At 40.9% G+C, this 22,619-nt stretch overlaps 1 protein-coding gene across 1 annotated transcript in view; it reads left to right on the top strand.

Moving 5' to 3' along the window:
* TMEM231 (transmembrane protein 231) overlaps positions 1-22,619 on the top strand; it is a 348,641-nt gene that overhangs the window by 231,542 nt on the left and 94,480 nt on the right. Inside the window, exon 5 of the mRNA XM_044081583.1 lies at positions 997-1,078. Within this exon, the coding sequence (XP_043937518.1) occupies positions 997-1,078 (82 nt within the window). The remainder of the gene's footprint in view (positions 1-996; positions 1,079-22,619) is intronic.

The following is a 22,619-nucleotide window of genomic DNA, read 5'->3' as shown; positions in this document are numbered from 1 at the left end:
TTATCTGTGGTGTTTTTTCCATTCCTGCATCCTCTTGTGGAAACTTTCAAACGTTGTGATTGAAGTGTTATAAGGTGGGCTAAACTTAGACTTTCCCATCTGAATGGGACAACATCAAAGCCCTCACTTATTTCTGTTTTATTACTGGAATGAAAACAACTTTTTAAATTTGACATTCATGTTCATTGACCGTGACTTATTCCTGTGCAATTTTACTAGGTCTAAACTTCAAACTTTTGTTCAGAATATCAGCTTGTGTCTTAGATTAACATGACACAACCACACAGACATATTTAAGCATGGTCACAAAGTTAAATTATTTCACTGTTACTGTGTGGAAGTCATGCACTCTCAGGTGTCATAGCCTACACATGCCTATACAAGATACCATACGATTATGGAAAAAAGGGTCAGAACCATTGTACTTTCACTGGTGAGTAAATCCAATTAGGAAGTAATGTCACAGTGCTCTCTCCAAAGAAGAGTAGTTGGTTTTGAGGTTTTAATACTATGTGGTGCTAGTCCTAGACACTGCAGCAGTCCTGGTTTCAGTTCTTTCAGTCTTTGCTTTCCTACGTAATGACTCTGAGCAAGTTACATAACCAGAGGTTTCTGGATCACCTTATTAATGTATGTGCCCAGTGGGCTCACCCAGTTAACAAATGTTTATCATTATTTAACTCAAATGACTATACATTTACATTTCAACGTATATATTTGTATTTCTTATTTATAACCCTTACTTCATTACTGAGGCACTCTATTACCCACTACACCAGTGTTTTCTTTGATTAATATTTGATCTAGTAGCTGTTGTTTCTTTTACAGGTGTATTAACTTTTATTTTATTAGAATACATGGTCAATGAATATGTTGTATTTTTCCCAAGGCTGTATGATGTTCATTTTGCTAGTTACAATTCCCTAGGACTTCAAGCTGTAATACTTATGACTGAAGCTGTGTCATGTATTCCTTTATCTCCATTCTGTTTAACAGGTATCGGTAATTAATGGTAGCAGCCCCTTTGCCAGTGCTTATGATCTTACTAATATCGTTGGAAGCTACCAGGAAAGAAATGGTAAGAGAGTACATTTTTTGCCATTCTTCTTCTTCTTCTTCTTTCGGCTTTTCCCGGATAGGGGTCGCCACAGGGATCACCTGTCCGCTCATGACTGGCAGTGAAGTTTTACAGTGTTGAGTTGCCAACCCAGCGCCCAACCTTCCACAGAAGGCACACACATGCACACAGTCACACCTAGGGCCAGTTTGGAGTGTCCAATCCACCTACAGCATGTCTTTTGCCATTGTTATAACTTAATTATTAAACTGTTTGTGTGGAATTGCATGCCAAAGACACTGAAGGCAGGTAAAGACCAGTACAACAATCTAGTCATTCCATTTTCTCACCTGTTAGTTAATCTGGAAATCCTATGTAATCATCAGTGTACGTCTACCTTAAACATGTTTTACATTTTCCCCAGGCATTCTTGAATTCTCTTAAATTCTGGCTCAAATCCGTCCATAGGAATTTTACCCCAAGCAGTTACCATCATCTGTGTAAAAAAGAGAAAAAAAGATTCCTTATTTTGTTTTTGAGATTTTTTTCAAATTTTCACATTCTGCTCTATTTTTCTTAGTCACCTTCCTTTATTCTGAGTGTTGTTCTCTTGGATTCTTTTAATTTCATGAAGACATTTAAATGTTCAGTCATAGTCTTGTTTGCAACTATAGATTCTGGGCTAATTTAGTCTCTTACTTCGTGTGACTTCTTTAACTGTGGTAGTGGTGCTGCGGTAGCATTGTCGCCTCATAGCAAGACGTTGTCCCGTTTGATTCTCAGCTAGAGCATCTTCTGTGTGGAGGCCTACATGAATGGGGCATGCCTTCATTGAAGGTTGTACGTCAGGGCTGGTAACCCGGTACGTAAAAATCCACTACCAATCATTAGTGGACCGGAGTTCCGCTGTGGCGACCCCTAACTGGGAAAAGCCGAAAGACACAAACTTCATGTGACTTCTTTCATCAGATCCTAAACTGCTTATTTGCCACATTCTGGAATGCTTTTACTTTTTTTTTCAGTTACACAGAACTGCATATGATGGCACACTGTTTCAGATGCAGACTTCAAATTCTTTTTAGTTGTATCTGAAGTAACCAACATTTTGTCAGCTTGTTTTTAGGCTCTTTTCCACATTTTTTGTCCCTATTAGCTTTCCATTTTCTTCCTTTTCCCTGCCTCATAGGTGCACTGTTTTGCCATTCTTTGGACAAATTATAAGCTGCCATATATTCATAGTTGACTTTAATTAACCCAGTATTAACTGATAATCATATATGACACCAAATGTACAGGCACAAAGATTCCTGGATTTTGTAAACACAAACTTCCTGGACCAGATTCAGTACAACAACCATGGGTACAACTGTATTGGATCTTTTCCTCACTAATATGGGAGAGTGCTGCACACCCCCTAGCATAATGTATTCTCTGGTGAAGTCTGACCACAAAATGGTCTCCTGTGAAGTAAAAATAAAACCTGGAACCCCAGCTAACTCTGCAATATTCAGGAAGTACTCTAAGGCTAACTTCTTACTATTAAGTGATAACCTAGTAAAATAATCCCCTATAAACCCTGAGAACACTGCTGTCTACACAAAACTGTTCACAGAAACCCTATACAAGCATGTTAATAGCTACATAGAGGCAGCTGTCTAAACGAAATAAAATAAAAATGTAACACAAAGGTTACAACACTATGAAACAAAAAAAGAAAAAATGTAAACCCACAGACACCAGTTTTATTAATCAATGACAGACTTGCATGTTAATAGCTACATAGAGGCAGCTGTACCCAACAGGAAGAAATACATAGCTAACTTAAAAAACAAGCCACCTTGGTGGAATCACACCATCAATAGACTGTATAACAGAAAGAAGAAAATCATGGCAAAAATTTGGAGGTGCAGCACCCAGCAGGATAAATGCATTCAAATCAAACCAAACAAACAACTCAAGAGGACAAATAAAGTCTACCAAAGTGAAATTAGTGGTAATTTTGGCCTTCCAGGCCAAGGACAACCACAAGGCCTTCTTTAGCTATGTCCGCAACCTCAAAGGCAGTACAAAATTGTGTGCAGAGCTTATTGTTAATGGAGCCACCTATACTGAGCCAAATTCCACTCCAGCTTCACCCCTTTCTCCCTCTCAATCTTCCCTCAGGAAATACCATCAAATATAACTCCCTCCTGCTATCACTAGGGAACAGGTCCTTAATGCCCTCTCTAAGACCAAGAACACTGTATCAATGGGCCCAGACAGTATCCCAGGATACCTTCTAAATAGCATGAAACATGGCCTATCGGGCCATCTGGAATTGCTGTTTAACTGTGGCCTCCAAACAAGCTTTGTGCCTCATGAATGGAGAGTAGCAACAGTCATCCCTCTGCACAAAGGTGGGCTACCTACAGACCCTGGAAACTACAGACCTTTAAGTCTCACTAGTCTCATATGCAAAGCCATGGAATGAATTATCATGGAAATGATCAATACTAATATAGGAAACTTCCAGACACTGGACCCGACCCAGTTTGGTTTCGTCAAGGGCAGGTCATGCCAACTAAACTTGGTGGATTTCTTTGAGAAGGTCAGCAAAGCAATGGATGAGGGCAAAATGATTCACACTACCTACCTTGACCTGGCCAAAGTATTTGACACAATACCCCACTGCGGCATTGTTGACAAACTCAAGACGTTAGGTACAAACTTTTATGTCACCAGGAGGATAGTCACTTGGCTCACAGATAAGGGCCAGTCACAAGTAGAGTCCCTCAGAGATCGGTCCTGGGACTAATACTTTTTGGCATTTACTTCTCTGAAGTCTAGGTCAATGTCAGTGGCCTGTTGCTGACTAAATTTGCAGATGATTGCAAATTAGGAACTCATTGAAACTTTCACTGACACAAATGTTCTCCAGGAAGGGCTGACCTAGACAAACGATTGATGTCAGTGCCATGGACTAAAACTAAATGTCAAAAAATGCATAATAGTATCCTTTGGGAAGTCATCCAACCCTGGTAACTGTCATATTGACAACATACCCCTAAGAGTTGACCCAGTAGTCAGGGACTTGGACACACACACAGACAGAAATCTAGCCTTTGTCTGTCACATGCCTACAGTAGTGAGGAAATCATTCTATTTGTGCAACTTATAAACAAAGGTGTGGCATCTATGTCCAAAGAATTCATTGTTCCACTGTATTTGACATTCATCATGCCTGTCATTGAGTACAATGCCCCCTTTGGTATGTACTTGACCAGGCACATCCAGCAAATGAAGCATCCACAGAGGTTCCCCACTAAAAGAATACAGGGTGTAAGTAACATATCCTATGCAGACCGCCTCAAGCCCCTATCCCTGTAGTCTGTTTCCTGCATGCTGTGGAGGGGATATCAATGCCTGGCATGCAAGTTATTGTAAGGCCTTAATCTGATGGACCTCCTGCATATCCACAAAACAAACAGGACTAGAATTACCCATTTTAAAGACTTAAACCTTGACTGTAATATAAATAGGACCTGCTGGACAGACAGGTATGTATCCCAGATACTACCCCTTCTCTAGAGCAGGCTCCCCATTGATGTGAAGCAGAGTTCCTTCCTAACCCAATTCAAGTGTAACTTGGGTGGTTGGATGGGAACAGGAAATTCATCCCTGGTTTGGCACCTTTGTCTGTAATGGACACAGGCAGCCTGTAAATGTTTCATCTCACAGGCCCCTGCTTGTAAATGTTTCATCTACCAAGTCCATGCTTGCACTTATCAAGGGTACCAGAACTTGCCAGATATTTGGGATTCACGGCTAGACTTAAAAAGACCATTGTGGTTGTTAGCACAGTAAACGCCTATGAATCTATATCATAATATTCCTACAAGTTTTCTTTAAGTTCCTCTGCATCCTCACTCTCCTTTTCAACTTTTTTATGTTTGTCGGTATCAGGCCCCTTGTTTTTATTTGCCTGTTTTGCCAAGAAGCTTTTCTTTTATGTATTTAAATCTTATACTGCTTAGAGAAACATTAAATAAAATTAGATCCAATTCCTCTAGTAAATGTATCTTAATTTGGAGAAGTTATTTGGGAAATAGATGGTACTACTGGGACATACTACTGTTTCTGTTTTGATAGCTGTGTCCACCTGAATAGGCTGATGTAATTTTTTTTCATTTCACAAGTTTTCTTTTCTATCAAGCATGTTTTAATTTTTCAGTTACTTGATATAAAGACTCAATGCCCAGCAAATGCAGTACTAAAATCAGTTTTATATAGTCTGTAAGCATAAAAAAATCTCATATTTCAACAAATTCAGCACTATAATGTATTCTGTAAACTACTGTTAACATTTTAACATTTAAGACTATTAATTTAATGTATTTTAAACAGATCTACTTTAGTGGTATTCATCATTCCCACTGCTGCTGTATCCCTTAGGCTATAATGGGTTGATCTGACGTTGTCAGTTTTCATTCTGTTCTCAACTGTTGGGTTCAGATCCGATCCTTGGATCCAACTCAGCCATTATCAAAGCTCATTGTAACCAAAAGGCTCTCGAGCTTCTCCCTTACCCACAATGCACCAACCCCTAACATACCTCACATCTCATTTTTCGCCTTTCTTGAAAGACTTGGGTGCCATAGCTCTTGAGCTTCATCATTCAGTTTTTCAGATAAATTAATTTTTTTCCTTATAGTCTCTTTTTTTCTATCATTCCCTTGTACTATTAGTATTTTATTATTACCATTGTTGGTATATTTTTCTCCCTTTTTCCTTCTACACGATAGAGTACCCTACATTACCATTGTTGGTAATCGCCATCCCCTTTTCCTTTCTATTTCCTGCCTAAAAAATTGTGTGTGTAGATACTAGGCTATCTGCCCTAGGGCATTTATAAGACTAGCCAGAGTGTATTTGGCTTCCGCCTCCGTATTAGATTAGCCTACTGTGCCTCTGTAAAGTAGGTCACAGAAGGTACCCTTTTAAGATTAGTTTACTGTGCCTCTGTCTAGCAGGGACACAGGAGAGATCCCAGGGGTGAATTTGCGATTTCCCATCCACGCGTCCAAATTTCGCTTGAAGAGGGTCAGCGAGGGGCTATGTCTAACATGAATTGGGATTCTATTCCAGAGTGAGGGAGCCTCTGGGAAATGAATCTGTCCCTCCAGCATGTCCTATTTATTTTTGTGCTGAGGTTTAGGTCCCTGGAGCGTGTAGCTCTAAGGGACTTGGATTTTTTGAGGTGGAGCATGTCCATTAATTCTGGGTTTGACATAGCTTTGTACATCAGGCATAGATCGCCTCTGAGTAGGCGGTAAGCAACTGAGTAGAGCTGGAGTTTCTTTAGTCGAGCTGCATAGGACATCTGTTTGTAGCCCATGATCCTCTTGGTGAGGTACTTTTGGGGTCTCTCCAGTTGCTGCAGGTGTCGGGTAAGGTACATCCCAAAAGGGGAATTGTATTCAATTATGGGCCTGATGAGTGACGAGTAGAGGGGCACAATGACCTCTCTTGATCTAGATGCGAACCCTTATGTGATAAGAAGGGCTATATAGAAGGTCTTTCTAACCACTTTGGCAACGTGATTATCAAAGGAGAGATTACTATCTACGTTGGTCCCCAAATCTCTAATTATTTCTTCCGTACATAATGGATTACCACCTATGTGGTAATTTGTGGGCACCTTGTTTTTCCCAAAGGGGATGACTATGCACTTTTTAGCATTTAGCTTGAGGCCATGGCTCTGGCACCAAGCATCCGTCTCTGTGAGACCCTTTTGGAAGATGCTTGTGTCAGCTGGAGATTCGATTATGGCCCCCAGTTTGCAGTCATCTGCGAACTTTGTCAGCCATAATCCCCCCATGTTAGCCTGAACCTCAGAGAAGTATATACCGAACAAGAGAGGTCCCAGAACTGAGCCCTGTGGGACGCCACTTGTAACTGGTTTGGATTTGGACATGGCACCTGCGATTCTGACCATGTGGGTTCTATCTCTGAGCCAGTTTGCAACCCATCTTGTGATATAGGAGTTGATATTTAAGCTGGTAAGCTTATTTATGATGCCCGAATGGGGTATTGTGTCGAAGGCTTTTAAGAGGTCCAGGTAGGCTATGTGGACTACCTTGCCCTCATCTATGGCTTAGGTAACTGTTTCAAAGAAATTAATTAGGTTTAAGAGGTAAGATCTGCCATTAACAAAGCTGAATTGGGTAGGGTCCAGTGTCTGGAGGCTCCCAATGTCTTTGTTTATGAGTTCCATGATAATACGCTCCATAGCTTTACAGACCAGACTAGTCAGGCTTATGGGGTGATAGTTTCCGGGGTCCGTTGTGGCACCACCTTTGTGGAGTGGGACCACTGTAGCTGTACGCCATTCTTTGGGTACATATCCTGTAGTAAGGCTAAGTTTGAACAGTGACTTAATGTGTGGGTTCAGTTCTTCTTGGAGCTCGTGTAAGACACAGCCTGGGACACCGTCCGGTCCCATAGATGCTGTGTTTTTTCTTTGGAGAGGGCAGCTTTCACCTGTGCATCTGTGATGTCAGGGAGGTTACATTCAGTTGGGATAGGCATTTGCTCCTTTGGGGGGGAAGGGTGGGAGAAGTTTGCGCTGAATCTGTCTGCCAGGATGTTGGCTATGTCTGTAGGTTCAGTATATTTTGTACCGTTATGCAACAATTCAGAGCATATCTGGGAGTTTCCGCCCATGTTTCTGACATAACTAAAGAAGGCCTTGTGATTATCTTTAGTGTCTAGGGCAATTTTTCTTTAGAAACTGGCCTTTGATGATTTTATGAGGGATCGAAGTTTCTTGCTAATACTGATCAGAGATGCCTTCCCTTTTTGGGATTTTGCTCTGTCATGTAGTAGCTTCCTCCTTCTGTTGTATAGCTTATTTATGGCCAGGGTCCACCAGACCGGTCTCCTGTTTTTGGAGGAGTCAGTCTTGGTTTTATTTGGGATAGCACGATCCATGCATTCCTGCAGGTGCTCATAGAATGCATTTGTAAAGGATTCTCCCAGACCTCTAAAGAAAATGTGTTTTACCCAGTGGGACATTTCCTGGTCAACAAAGACAAACAAACAAACAACCAATAAATAAATAAATAGTTTTCATAAAGCCATTTGTTCCTCCTGGAATTCATCCCAGGGAATTGGCTGAATCATGGCATAACCCCACAGATAATTATTCCCCTTCCAAGAAGACAGCAGCCTTATGGTCTTTGCCACTAACCTAGTAGTGACATGAAAGAGGAGATGACAAGACATAAATATGTAGCTCCAGAGAGATTACAGGAAGGGACCACTAACTGGATGGAACTAAGATAATGTGAGGAACACTGCCCAAGGGAAGGGGCCACTAACTGGACAGAGCTAGGATAATGTGAGTAAGACTGCCACATCAACCTGCTTATGCCTTATTCACTCCCCCTGCTACCCTTCAAGTAGACTGTTTAGCAGTCAGGTGCCCTGGCCACCACAGAACAGGACACATTTCAAAAAAGACACACGCTTATCCTCTACTTAACTAACTCTGTCAAGTGCCTGAGCTCCTAATCAAATTTGGATTACATGGGCAACAGTCAGAGTTTCAACCCACTACATGGTTATAGCATCTGGAAATGTTTTATTCTGCTTATGGTTTCAATTTGTACACAAAAGCAGAGATTTCAAAGCCTAATTATGAGAAATGCAACTATGATAAGAAAGCAAGAAACAATGGAAGAACAGGCCAGGGATAGCAGAAACAATGCAGAATTATGAGAACCAGTATTTGTAATTATATTAACAGTTATACGATTACTGTAGAATAAAGGGTACTTTTCCGTTAAACCCCTACTATGCATTTTAGAGCTGTATTGCTGGCTTTTGGCTTATTTCTCCCCCCCCATGGGTCTGGATCGATACTACACATTCTATTTCCCAAACTGTTTAGTGTTATCTTCTTTCAAGTGTTGTCCCCTTTGCCGTAAATCTCTGTTGGTGATGACTCCTGCTTACAGTTATTAAGAGAAGCTGTCACCCAGTCGTCTGCATGGATATGATGGTTACAATCACACCTGCTTTCGTCGTAAAGTGTAGGTCATCTGCAAATCAGACAGATGACATGGCTTTCAGGTAGTGTATTAAGTAGTGAACCTTTGTATGACAATCTACCCTTGTGTAGAGCTGTGAGGTCGACATTTTCTGCCAGATTTCTTTTCCTGAAGCGTAGTCCCACTACATCCTCCCTATGACCAGTAACCCAGGTCAGAATCAACAGCAAATCACCTTAGCTGACATGTCTTCTGCCTATGACCAATTGTCTATGATGGAGTAGGAAGTCGATAAACAAATAAGGCAGAATCAGGAAATACAGTTCCTAAAATGCATGGTAGGGGTTTAACAGAAAAGGACCGAATAAAGACTATCCATCACAAGGTAGGCCTTAACCAACTCTTTCCAGTCATTGTATTGTTCCATTTTTGATTTATTTACATTTCCTCCACCTGTTTAAGTAAAATGTCAACTTCTGTTGCTAGTGGCATGTAGAACAGGTTCAGAACACTGCACAGGGATAAGCAACATGCATCCAGGGTACACTGAAAATTGAAAAAACATGAGGGAGGAACATAAATACTGAGCAACTGGGATGAATAATCTGCTCATCAAAAAGTAAATAATACAGATTAACAGCACTTGTATAACCATATATTTTGTACAAAATCTAAACAATAAAAAGTTAATAAACAAGTCTGTACAGATACGGAGAGTCTCTTTGTAAATGGAAGTATTTTGCCGTTTGTGTTTGTTTATATGCTACTGCTAATTCGGTACTTCAGATGGGGTATTTCAACACTTTCAAAATAGGAAGTAATCAAACAGCAAACACAGACTTCTAATATGTGTATCGTATGTGCATCTTTTAATATTAACAATGTGTGATCTGTGCATTGCAGATCAATTTCTTCTTCAGTTTTATTGCTTTACATCACACATGTAGGCTTCTGCCAAATCACCTGTTCATAGTATTGTGTAAGCTCAGCAGTAATGTTATAAATTAATGGGAATTTCATTGTGTGTGAGAGCAGCTACAGTAAATCTGAGCAAACTGCTTCATTAGGCTGAAATGCCTGCACAAATTCTTTTCATATCCAAAAAAATTAAAACTTCTGATAATAATTTAAATTAAGTAATAAAACACAGTCTTACCCCTCACAGTCCAGTTCTTCTACTACTGGAAATGCATGTCCTCCACGTTGCTATATATATTATAAATTTTGTTCTTCATCTGTTTCTCTTTTGCCAGTAGAATAGCTGAGAAGGGACTTTCTGGTTTTAAACATTGTTCCAAGTGTGGGCATCATACACCCATGGTCTCTCTTTCTATTGCTTCAGGAAGACTGCACTATCTGCTGTAACTTTAATACATGGGCTTTGGTGCATAGAAAAAAAAAATAATCTTAAGAGGTATGTTGCCTTTTTCCTTCAGAGAAGCGAATACTCTTTCTACTTCCTTGGCTCCGTCCTCCGAGCCTTCCAGTAAGAGGTCCAAGTCAGATTTGAGGAGGTCTCATACCTCTTCCCCCCTCCCCCCTCGGATCCAAAGAGAAAGAGGTTGTCAAATTCTACAGCCTTGGATCCCACTAAGAAACTGTTGGATCAGACTACTCAGGATCCTATACTTTTGCCTAGGACCAGATATTCCCCATCAGTCGATCCTGTGCTTTTCCGTGACATTGTCTCATTCATCTAGGAGTTTGACTGAAGAAGATGTGGATCAGGCCATGAGGAGGTTTCTCTCAGTGCAGTTCCAGATGGGTGTGTTATTGCATCCTACCGGTTTGGATGAGGTAGCCCATCCATCAACCACTCCACCATCTCACACCCCTTCTCTGATTCCCTTGGTTGCTTCAGAGTCCCTGGATCCAGATCTTCCGGGTCTGTCAGGCTAGATCCAAGGATGACTTTATCATTGAATCTGAAGCTGACTCTGAGTGCCCTGGCTCTGACTTTTTGGGATCTGGATGACTCTCTGGGCTGGAGACCCCATGTCATATCTGAGGCATCTGAGCCCACTCGGAAGGTTTTGGAGCCATCCCTGCACCTTGGTGCTTTTGTACTGGATAGCTCGGCTCCGACTTCCTTCTTGGGGAGACTGCTTTCAGGGCAGGAGGAGACAATGGTCCAGAATCCTGCCTTCTCTGCCACAATGTCTTCTCTCTCTCTGAGGTGGTCAGCCTTCAAGGTTGAGAAGAGGGTTTTCTCTGCTTCAACAGGACTGATGGATCCAACCCCCTCAGATTTTCAAACCACCTCCCAGATGTCTCTGCACATGGATCTTCATCATTCGATGCCACAGGGCAGCCAGCCCAAGACTGCTAGACTACCCAACAGGGTATTGAAGTCTCTTCTGACACCTCCCCGGAACACTCCTTGAGGAGGTCCCTAGGAAGAAAAAGTGCAAGAGGAGGCACTTAGACTCTCTGCAAGAGTCAGTCACTGAGGACACAGACTGTGATGAAGGTGAAGGGTACCCACGATCATCTCCAGAAGATGTCTCATTTGGAGACATCCTGAAAGAGAGAGGTGGTTGAACTCCCAGCAACACTTCACCTATGGAGTCAGTATTTCTGGAGGCTTTTGGAGCTGGCCCATCTACCTCCTGGGTTACTCCACTTGCCAACAAGCTTATTGCATTTGTTTCTCAGAGGGCATGCAAGGAGCCTGACACAGCTGAACCGATACTCAGAAGGCCAGATAGGATTCTAGACTCACCTACAGGAAAGGAAATTTGGGCTAAAGGGGTGTCCGTGGATGCCAAGGTCATGGCAGTGGCCACCAAGAAGGAACTTGCTGAACAGAGTTCCTCAGTTCATCCCCCTAACAGGGAGTCAAGGGCGAAGGACAGGTTTGGGAAGCATGTCTATGCTTCAGTGACCTTTGCCCTTAGGTCACTAAACTATTTGGCACATTTTACTAGGTTGCAAAGGAATTTGATCAACGAACTCTCAACTTCCCTTTCAGGAACCATTATTGCAGAGGCCCTGTCATCTGTGGCTTCTCAGTTAGCCACTCTTCAATCTATTTTGAATTCATCCATGAGGCTTATTTTGCATGCAGCTGAAGGTGCCTCAGGGGCTGCAGGTTTTGGCATTTCCATCAGATAGCATGCCTGGATGTGCTTGTGTCATTTTTGCTGAGCCCTTCAAGTCCTCGTTCTTCAAGGCTTGTTTTGACGGCACTTCTTTGTTTGGCTCTACAGTGAAGGCCATGCTCTCTAGGTGTGAGAAAACAAAAATTGTCTCTGCAGTAGGCATACATTTTTTGACCCCTCAAAGATCCTTGAGGAATCAGCAAGGTGGTTGGAAGATGTGGTTCAGGAAGCCCCAGCATCCTTTCCAGGACAGATGTGGAGAAAGTTCCCCTAGGGGCAGAAGGGGGAACTCTAATGGACAATGATGCTCCCATGGCAGAGTAGGCCCAGAAGACCAGGGGTCCAGAGATTCTTCTCTGACCGACCTTACCAGTGCTCCTGAAAGGATGCCCGATTGTCCACCTCAGGAGGCAATCGGGGGTCAATTATCCCTGCATCAGAGAGCCTGGCTAGACATAACAAAAGATACTTGGGTGCAGGGGATTATTTTCAGAGGTTATATAATACCCTTTTCCCTTCCACCTCCAACCCTATGGAAAAATTCACGATGTTCCATCCAGTCAGAAGAAAGAAGCAGCAGTTCAAATACAAAGGCTGCTAGAAAAAAAGAGTCATCCAAGAGGTCCCGCCAAACCAGATAGAATCTGGAATTTACTTAGGATTTGTTTTAGTGCCAAATAAAGCAGGGGACTGGAGACCAAGTTTGGATCTCAGCAACTTGAACAAGTCAGTTCGACATACAAAGTTTCAGATGGTCACGGTTCAGTCCATTCTCCCTTTTCTGGACAGGGATGACTAGATGTGCTCATTAGACCTTCAGGATGCCTACTATCACCTAAAGTTAAACAGGCAATCCAGAAGGTATTTCCACATCCGGCTGGGAATTTATGGCAGTAGTAGCAGCTCACTTGAGACTGCAGGGATTCCGAGTGTTTCCATATCTAGATGACTGGCTCATTATTGCCCCATCCAGGCATCTGTTGATAAGGGCAAGGAATCAGATTCTCCAGACTTGCTCTCATCTGGGTATATCCATAAATTATGACGTTTCACCTACAACCAACTCAGAATTTGGAATTCGTAGGGGCAGTTTTCAACATAAAGTAAATTATAGCTTTACTTCCTCTCAAGAATACAGACTATCAGATTACAGCTCGGAAAAATAATGTGCAGTAACAAGATTTCAGCCCACTTGGTCCTTCAAGTTCTAGGATCAGTGTCAACTGCAATAACCTTAGCAGCTTTAGCCAGATTCCATATGGAGACTCATCAATGGATGCTAGCAACACAGTAGTCGATCCTTTACCAACCCATGTCAGGTCAAATAAAAATCACTCAGGCATGTAAGAGAGTGGTGTATTCAGTTAGATCAGGTTCTACAATGCCGTCCATTCATTCTTCTTCAGCCCAAGCCATAGTGACCACAGACTCATTCCAAGTTGGGGGGAGCACTCTCTGGGAAAAACAAGGCTAAGGCACTTGGCCCACTGAAGAGGTCAACTTGCATATAAATGTGCTAGAGATGAGAGCAATGCTCTTAGCGTTGGAACCTTGCAGAATGCTCTACCTTCAGGGAAATTGCTATTCAGACAGACAGTATGTCAGTAGTTTGCCACATCAACAAACAGGGATGGACCAAGTAATGTCCCTTTGTTGAGAAGCATTCACAGTGTAGCAATGGGCGATTTCATCCAACCACTTTCTGATAGCAGTGCACATTCCGGGGAAGTCCAAAGTGATAGCAGGCAAATTGAGCAGGTACATTCTTCAGCCTCACATGTGGTCTCTCAACAGGAAAGTGACACAAATGATATATTGTCACTGGGGCCAGCCTTGCCATGATTTATTTTGTTTTATTTTTTATTTTACATTTGTTTACCGGGCTAGTCCAACTGGATACATGTCCATTTTCAGTGGAGGCCCGGGGAGAAAAGCTCCTCTACATTCTACTAAAACAAGTTGAAAAGAACACCAAATGCAGAAATACAAAGTTATACAATACTTTAGAAACATACAATGAACCTGCTGCAAGTTATAATTGCATTAGAGCTCAATATGAGGCTTAGCAGGGAACACTTATTCAAATAAACAGCTAGGATACTCTATTTTCAGCATTAAAAAGAGTTTAAAAAATATAGATATATTTCTATTTTAAGAAAGAGTCACAGGGACACTTATGAAGAGGAAAATGTAGTGAGCAGGAATTGAGAGAAAGAAGTAAGGGGAAGAAAGAAATAGATGGCAAGAAGGAAAAAAGATTAATCAGGGTTGTTACAAGAGCATAGCCAGTGATTGGAAAGGAAAAGTTTTAGTTTAGCTTTAAATAGTGGGAGTGAAGTTATGGTCTTGAGGTAGTTGGTTCCATATTTTGCCAACTGAGTTGGAGAGTATGGAGTCACCTGCTGAGTTATTTGATAGGGAAGTTTGAATACGTATCTTGTTAGAAGAGCGTAGGTTCTTCAGATTTCTATAGGGTTGTAGGTGGGAGGAGCATAGGAGTGTTGTCCGGGTGATAAAGGGCTTTATGGGCGTTGGTAAGATTGTATTTGGTAGGGTAATTCTAGCCAGCCTAGTTCTTTGAGATTAAGACAATGATGAGTCCTATAAGGAGAATCTGTAGCAAATCTAGCAATGTTGTTGTATGATGAAGCTAGTTTGTTGAGGTTATACTTAGAAAGGTTAGTGTAAATGGGAGAAGCATATAGTAGGGTAGAGATTAAGTGGGTTCTAGCTATGGTAGTTTTAGCTTTGGGAGTTAGGAAAGTTTTGATTCTATAGAGAGAACCAAGTTTTCTGTTGGTAGCTTTTATTGTAGAGTTGATATGAGTGTCAAATTTTAGTTGATTGTCAATAGTAATACCCAAGAGTTTAGTGGTTTGGTCTGGAAATGAGGGTACCATCATTGGATGTAAGTGTGAAGGTAATAGAAGGGGACATATGAGTGGGTGCAAAGAGCAGGAGTTTGGTTTCTGGTTGAGGAGGAGACAATGATTAGAGAACCATTGCTCTATAGTTGTGAAGGTATTTTGTGTGAGAGTGTGCAGCTCTGTCTGTGTTGGGGCTGAGCAGATTATGGTTGTGTCATCTGCATATTGAATGCAAGTTGATTGAGGAGTGGCTAGATGAAGGTCATTTATAAAATGGAGAATAGTAGAGGACCTAAGATAGAGCCCTGAGGGACCCCTATAGAAGTTGGGAGGAGATCAGAGAGATGGTTATCCCAGAGTACTGCCTGTTTACGGTTATCCAGATAGGATACGAACCAGCTTAAGGCAAGACTGTCTAGAGAGAGGGATTTTAAACGATGGAGGAGAAGTTCATGATTGACCATATCAAAGGCTTTTGATAGGTCTACAAAGAATGCTGAGGAAGAGGTGTTATTGTTTCGGTTTTGTTAATAGAGTCAATAAAGGATAGTAGGGCTGTGGTAGTACTATGGAATGGTAAACCCATGTTGACAGTTAGCTAGGAGATTGTGGCTTAGTAGGTGATTAAGTAATTGTTTGTGGATACATTTCTCCATTATTTTGGAAGTTGGAATACTCAGTAGAGTCACCTCCTTTGAATAGAGGGATAATATGAGAGATTTTCCACAGTGATGGAATAGTACTTTCTTTTACGGTTCTGTTGATCAGTATGGAGATGGAGTAGGCTACAGCTTTAGCACCTACTTGGAGGTATTCTGCTGGTAATTTGTCAGCTGAGGGAGTTGAGGGCTTTAGTTTTTGAAGCAAGGACAATATATAAGAGGTTGGTATAGGTTTTAGTTGAAATGGAGGGGGAGGGGAGTTTAGGGTTTGTAGTTTGGAGGTATCAGGGCATTGTTGTTTGGCTAGCTTTAATATGGCTGAAGTAAAGAAGGTATTAAACGCATTAGCTGTTTGTAGTGGGTATTCAGGGTTAGAGCCTAGTGGATTTGGTGTGGAAACTTTGCCTGGGGATAACAGCATGTTAATAGAGGACCAAAATTTATGTGGTTGGTTAAGGGATGAATGTTGAAGCTGTGTATAAAAGTTTTTATCTTGTAGAATGGCTTTTTAGTCACATTTAAAAGTGAGGTGATAAGTTATGTTTTGTTGTTCGCCATTTAGCCCAAGCTTTGTTCCTGCTAAGGATTAGTTTTTAGTTTCTTTGAGAGCCATTTGATGTTCTAGGATGTCTAGAAAAGTATTATTAAAGTAAGTAACAGCTTCATCTATAGGGAGAGATTTCAGGGTGACCAATTAACTTGCATAAGTTCATTATGAAACAGATTGGGGTCAAAGGATTTTACCTGTTCTAACTTGGATAGGGATAGCAACATTTGTTTTATGCCTGATAATATATGTTAAGGAGTGGTCACTGAGGTCATCTGGGAGAGTTCCTGTTGTATATTTTTGTTGTGAACTATTTGTTAATATCCAGTCAAGTATGGTTTCTTTATTATTAAGTTTGTTTATTCTTGTTGGGGAGTTAATGATTTGAGAGAAGCCATGTAGGTTAATGAGGGTGGTTGGGTTAGTATGTTTACATAAGTTCCAGTCAATATTAAAGTCTCCTAAAAGCATTGTTTCTTGTAGGAGGTTTAGTGAAAGCCAATTTAACAGGTTCTCTAATATGACAGAATTGTTACCTGGGGGAAGATAAGTACAGATAATATTAATTGTTTTGTGAGGGTTGAGGTGAAGTTTTGAAATAATTATTTCAGCATTTATGTCAGATGGAAGATTAAGATTTGCTTTACTTATTTTCTTGTCTAAGGATGTTGTAGCCTGGGGAGTAATTTCATTATCCTTTATTGTAGGTTTGAGCCAGGTTTCAGTTAGACAGAGAATGTCAAACTGTTGAACATCTAGAAGAGCATGAATTAGTGGTATTTTGTTGCAATATTTAATTGGGCAATGGATAGTGATTTGGGGGGTTTGGTTAATGTTGCAGATTTTGTTCTGAATATGTGGCTATTAGTAGATTGTGGGGATGGGTTGGGGCCAGGATTAGGGTGGATGTCTCCATCAATTAATGAGGACATTAGTATATGGATGTAAAGTTGAGGAGGTTTACAGTGGTAGTAAACATATTTTGGCTGTGAATAAGGTATTTAAAGTGAGAGAGACGGTGATATTTTGGATGAAGGTAGGAGGTCTTGTCATTAAGATTGCTTATGGATAGAGGTAGAGGAATTGCCAGGGTTTGTTTGAATGGAATTGTAAGTGTAAAGGGTAGGGAAGTTCATAGGAGGTTAAAAGATAGGCAGAGGTGAGAGTAGTTAGGAGTGTTAGTAGTAGCAGAGATCTGTATTTATTAGACATGATAGGAGATGGAGTAGTAGAGTTGGAATACTTAGATAGAGGCAAAATGTCAGAGAGTAGGTTAGATAGTTAGGTGGGAAAGGGAGGAGGCAGTTCTAAAAGGTGGAGCTAAGTGTAAGATATGATTGGTGGTTAGAAGAGACGGGTGTGTCTATGAGGGTATAAATGTACAGGTGCTAGGGACGGGTGGGATTTGGGGAGTAGTGAGGCCCAGAAAAACAATCTGTGAGCTGTGGAACAGCAGGTAGGTTTGCAACAGATATAAAGGTATATTCAGTGTGACGAACTATAATCTATGTAGAAGTACAGGTTTGTAGCAGTAAACTATAATAGAAGTAGTGAGGCCCAGAAAAAACAATCTGTGAGCTGTGGAACAGCAGGTAGGTTTGCAACAGATATAAAGGTATATTCAGTGTGACGAACTATAATCTATGTAGAAGTACAGGTTTGTAGCAGTAAACTATAATAGAAGGGTGGTTAGGCAGGGTCAAGAGTGTAGAAAATGGGAAGCAGTGAGAGAGAGGATACAGGAGCAGGAACAAAGGTATTGGGGTTCCAAAAGGGAGCAAACCAGGTAATAGTAGGAAGTCACCTGCTGGCCAAAAGGAATAACTATCAGAGTTATGCAGGTAGGAAAGAGGTGAGAGAGGTAAGGAGTTAGGAAAAAGTAGATATAAATCACAGTAGTAGCTTTGGGGAGAAAATAAAATGGGAGACTAGATTAGAATGAGAAGAAGACAGGGGCTATTGGCTGCTGGCAGTCCTGGGCAAGTAGCTAGACTAGGATACACAGGTCAGAGTTTATGGATGACACACATAAGAATAACATACTTTCACAGTCTATTTTGGAAGATGTCTTTAAGATGAGGGATGGGGTTTAGTAGGCAGAGTTCAGGTCTTCCCGGAGGGCAGAGTCCAATAGTGCCGGTGAGTACGGGGTCCACCTAGCAAACTTGAAGGTGGTAAGAGGGGTGTTAGTCTGTTTGACATATAGTGAATGTTGATTCCAGAGGTAGATTTACTCTGTTTGACATATAGTGAACGTTGATTCCAGAGGTGGATAAGATACTGAAATATGAATCAATCACATGAGAATGTGTTACTTATTTGTTGATGATGAGTGAATTCCTTTAATCTGGTATGTGAAGCACCACCTGTGATGTAAAGGAATACGAAGCCAAAGATAGTCTCATCTTTGTCACAGCAAGCTAGATGCAGATCTCCAAACAGGCACTCTACTCTGTTATGCTCCCAAAAAATACTGCATGTCTTTGAAAAGTATTTTTCATATAACTAGCTGGCTGCCTGCCAGTCTGACCTCGGTGGTAATTTAACTGGTGGCCAATTACAACAGGTGGAATCTATACATATCTGGTGGTCAGGCACCTGATCTGTCAGCATGTGGAGAGCTGCCAGTAAAACCTTTCTCTCTTTGTGTCATACCTGTCTGTGGGTCTAATCTGAGGCTCGCAAGTCGATTTATCTTGATTATTATTATTATTATTATTATTATTGATTATTGATCTTTTTGCTTCTCCCCTGAACAGCAAATGTAGCAGCTACTTTACCCTAATTCCCCCACAGGAGGAATCTCCGAGGAATGCTGTACTTCTCTACTGATCTCCTGGTCTACTTTATGCCTACCTGCCAATTTTATTAATTCTTAAATTTCTGCAGAAAGCTGCCGGGTTGAAGAGCAATGTCATTCTCTTTACACATTACTGGTCTCGACAGATTTGGTTCCCCTTCCTGTGGACTCACCTAGTTTACCAACATTGGATTCTAGATCCAGTTCCAGACCTCCTACCTCAACCGACAGGCATGATTCACCCAAACATCTCAAACCTCAAGCTTACGGCCTGTTTTTTCCAATTCAGTTAATAGCCAGGCAACCAGTGCTCTCTTCCCCTGTTTGCCATATCCTTTTATCTTCCCATAAATGTTCACCATGAAAACTCTGTTCAAGTAAATGTAAAATATTTGTTTACTGGGAATAGCAAAATCATATCAATCCCTTTCCAGCTCCGATACATAGCACACTTGAATTTTTAGCTTTACTTTTTAAAGAAGAAGCTAGTTTCTCTACCATTAAGGTTTAATTAGCAGCAATATCTAATTTTCATATTGGATTTAAGGTTCTTCAGTAGCCTCTGTGTAGAGCATTCTTGAGAAGCACTCTTCTTTTGAGACCACCTTTTAAAGACCCTACTCCACCGTGGGATCTGAACTTGGTACTGCAGGCATTAATACATCCCCCCTTTGATCCAGAGGCTAAATGTGAACTTAAGTTTCTTTCTTGGAAAACTGTCTTTCATGTAGCCATTTCCTCAGCTAGAAGAATTTTAGAAATTCAAGCCTTGTGTTCAAACCTCCCTATTTGATCTTTCATAAGGATAGAGTTATGCTACAAACTACCTATGAACCTATGAAATGTTTCTTTCCTTCCCAAGGTAGTGTCAGAATCCAATATCAATCATTCCATTAATTCGCCAGTATTCTTTCCTATATTTGCAAACAAAAGTGAATACATGTTGCATTTATTGTATGTTCACAGACAATTACATTTTTACTTGGATAGGACAAAAGAAACCAGAAAAAACAGACCAGTTGTTTCCTTTGCAGATTTGAAATTGGGTAAACCAGTTGCAAAAGTAACTTTAGCCAAATGGCTAACTGATTGATTGTATTTATTTTATTTATAACTAATTGGGTCTTACCTTACAAGAGCCTATTCATGATTGTATTTATTTTATTTATAACTAATTGGGTCTTACCTTACAAGAGCCTATTCAGCTAAGTCCATGGCAACTTCTTCAGTCTTTCTATCCCGAGCTTCCATGGATGACATATGTGCAGCAGCAAGTTCTCATACCATTATTGCTCATTATAAATTAGATCTGGCCTGTAGGGGTAGAGCATCATTTGGTTCAGCTGTGCTCAGGAATATCCTTCCTTAGAGTCCACCTGGGATTTTAGGTAGCTGGAGACTCTGTCCCAACAGTTGAAGATAGAATGAAAATTGACAACATCAGATAAAGTAGTTATGTACTCAACATAACGTTCCATCTGTGTTGTCCATTTTCATTCTTCCTCAGCTTCCTGCTTACCACCCCCCCATCCCTTATGTCTACAAACTTCTAGATGAATGTGATATTGTAAGGATACCACTGACCTTTTGATTGAGCTCCTGATACAGTTTCCTCTGTAGGACACTTACAATTTTATGTAGCCTTTATTTATACATGTTAATATATACTACTGGGAAAATCAGTAAACAAGATCTGAGGTGTGTTAGAGTTTGGTGCATTATGGGTAAGGGAGAAGCTCAAGATCTTTTTGGTTATCACTAGCTTTAGTAACTGCCGAGTTGGATCAACCCAACAATTGAGGAAGAATGAAAATGGACAGTAAAGATGGAACATTATGGTGAGCACATAAATTATTTTTCCTGCCTAGGAAACAGCAACTGTCCCAGTTCAAAAAGCTGTGGTCCCCACTCTTCCCCGCTCCTTCACTCTGACTTCTGATTGCCAAGTGACTTGGAGGGAAATCAGCAGTCAGAGTGAAGCTTTCTTCAATACTTTCTTGCTGTCCTGTGAAGAAGCATATCTCAGGGTTCACAGGATCTGCAGTCGGCTAAGAGATTAGTTTCAAGCAGGTAAGTTCCCATTGCAGAACCCCTCTGCTAAGAGATTATTGCCTTTTTAAGAAAAATAATTTAATGTATTTGACTAAAAGTGGTATTTTTTCTTTAAGAAGCCCAATATTTTTTTTCACAATATCAGAGGTTTTTGTTTGGGACCACTGTGTTTAGTTAGGCCTGTCTATTTATGCATTTGGGATTACGTTACTCTGGTGATAGATCATCTCTTGCTTGTATAAACTTTGAATTTTTTGGGACAAAACAGTTTACAGAGGAATGGTTAGAATTTTGTATCAGTGTAATTCTTATACACCCCACCTGCCATTTTGATTTTTGTCAGAGTTTGCGTGTGCGATTGTTTGAACAGAGCTAACATGGGAATTTTTTTTCTATTTTTAATTTTTTTTTTTAACTTAAGGGACTGGAGGAAGTGTTGTGAGTGTAAGTGTGATGCTTGTCAGCACTGATTGTAACTTACCTTCTGACCGACATGTTCCAGCAACACTTACTGCTTTTGGTGCTTTTTCCTCGGTTATAGAATGGATACTCACTCCAGACCAGTTTGCTATCCACCTGCAGTACCTTGACAGAAAAAAATCATTTACCAAGGTGTCTCTGTTGTTGTCATAGAATCTGTCTGTACCTCGTGAACCTGCCATCATGGAATCTGTCTATGCCTCGGCCAATAGTGTGTGAACCTGCAGTGGCCATTGGCTGTTCCTCAAACCACTCACTTACTTATGTGGCTTCATCAGTTGTAGGCCTTTTAACCAGCATGAATGGGGGGGGGGGGGTTCAGTCAAATCCTCTTCAGCTGTTCAAGTGTCCGATTCAGGCATGGGAGAACCATCTTCTCTAGATCTTGGAAGCACTCTGGGAGAGTCTTCTTAGGATAACCGAGGTAAGAGACTGTTAGACCAGGCAGACGTCTCTCCTTTGAGTCGGTCTGAAGCCTTTACAGGTGGACATCCCTTGTAATATTATTCCTGAAGAAACAGGGTTTTCTAATTTCTGACTTTGACAAAGATAGAACTACTTCTGTTGTAGATACACAAGCCCAACTCTCTCTGATTATTTGGACAATTTTAATTCTTATCCTCCTGTAAAATAATTTTCTTTTAATAAGACCATTGCCAGGATGAATAAAGCACTTTTATGGGAACAAGTAGGTGTTCTGCCTGACCATTTGTAACGTATCACAGTATCTCCTCTGGATATACCTCATTCCTCTCCCATCCTTCCTTTACTGCCAGCCTCGGAGGATGTAGTGAATGTTGCCTATTCTTGTCCTGATACACACAGCCTTTTCTGCTACTCAGGTTCTCAAACAATATGATGAAACAGGGAAGTTGATTTAGGGAGTTTCTAAAATCTTTCATGTACCCAAATACAAATCTTATAAGCCTCCCTGTTACACAAAAAAGCCAGATAAGTAAAACCAATATTTTCCTGGGAAATAAAGTGCAAAAAAAGAGATGTCTTGAGAGGTAAAAATGAAAA

Source organism: Protopterus annectens, chromosome 8.part1 (assembly GCF_019279795.1).
Source record: "Protopterus annectens isolate FY-2018-M chromosome 8.part1, PAN1.0, whole genome shotgun sequence".
In the NCBI taxonomy this organism is placed as follows: Eukaryota; Metazoa; Chordata; order Ceratodontiformes; family Protopteridae; genus Protopterus; species Protopterus annectens.
This window is presented reverse-complemented; position numbering and strand designations above follow the sequence as displayed.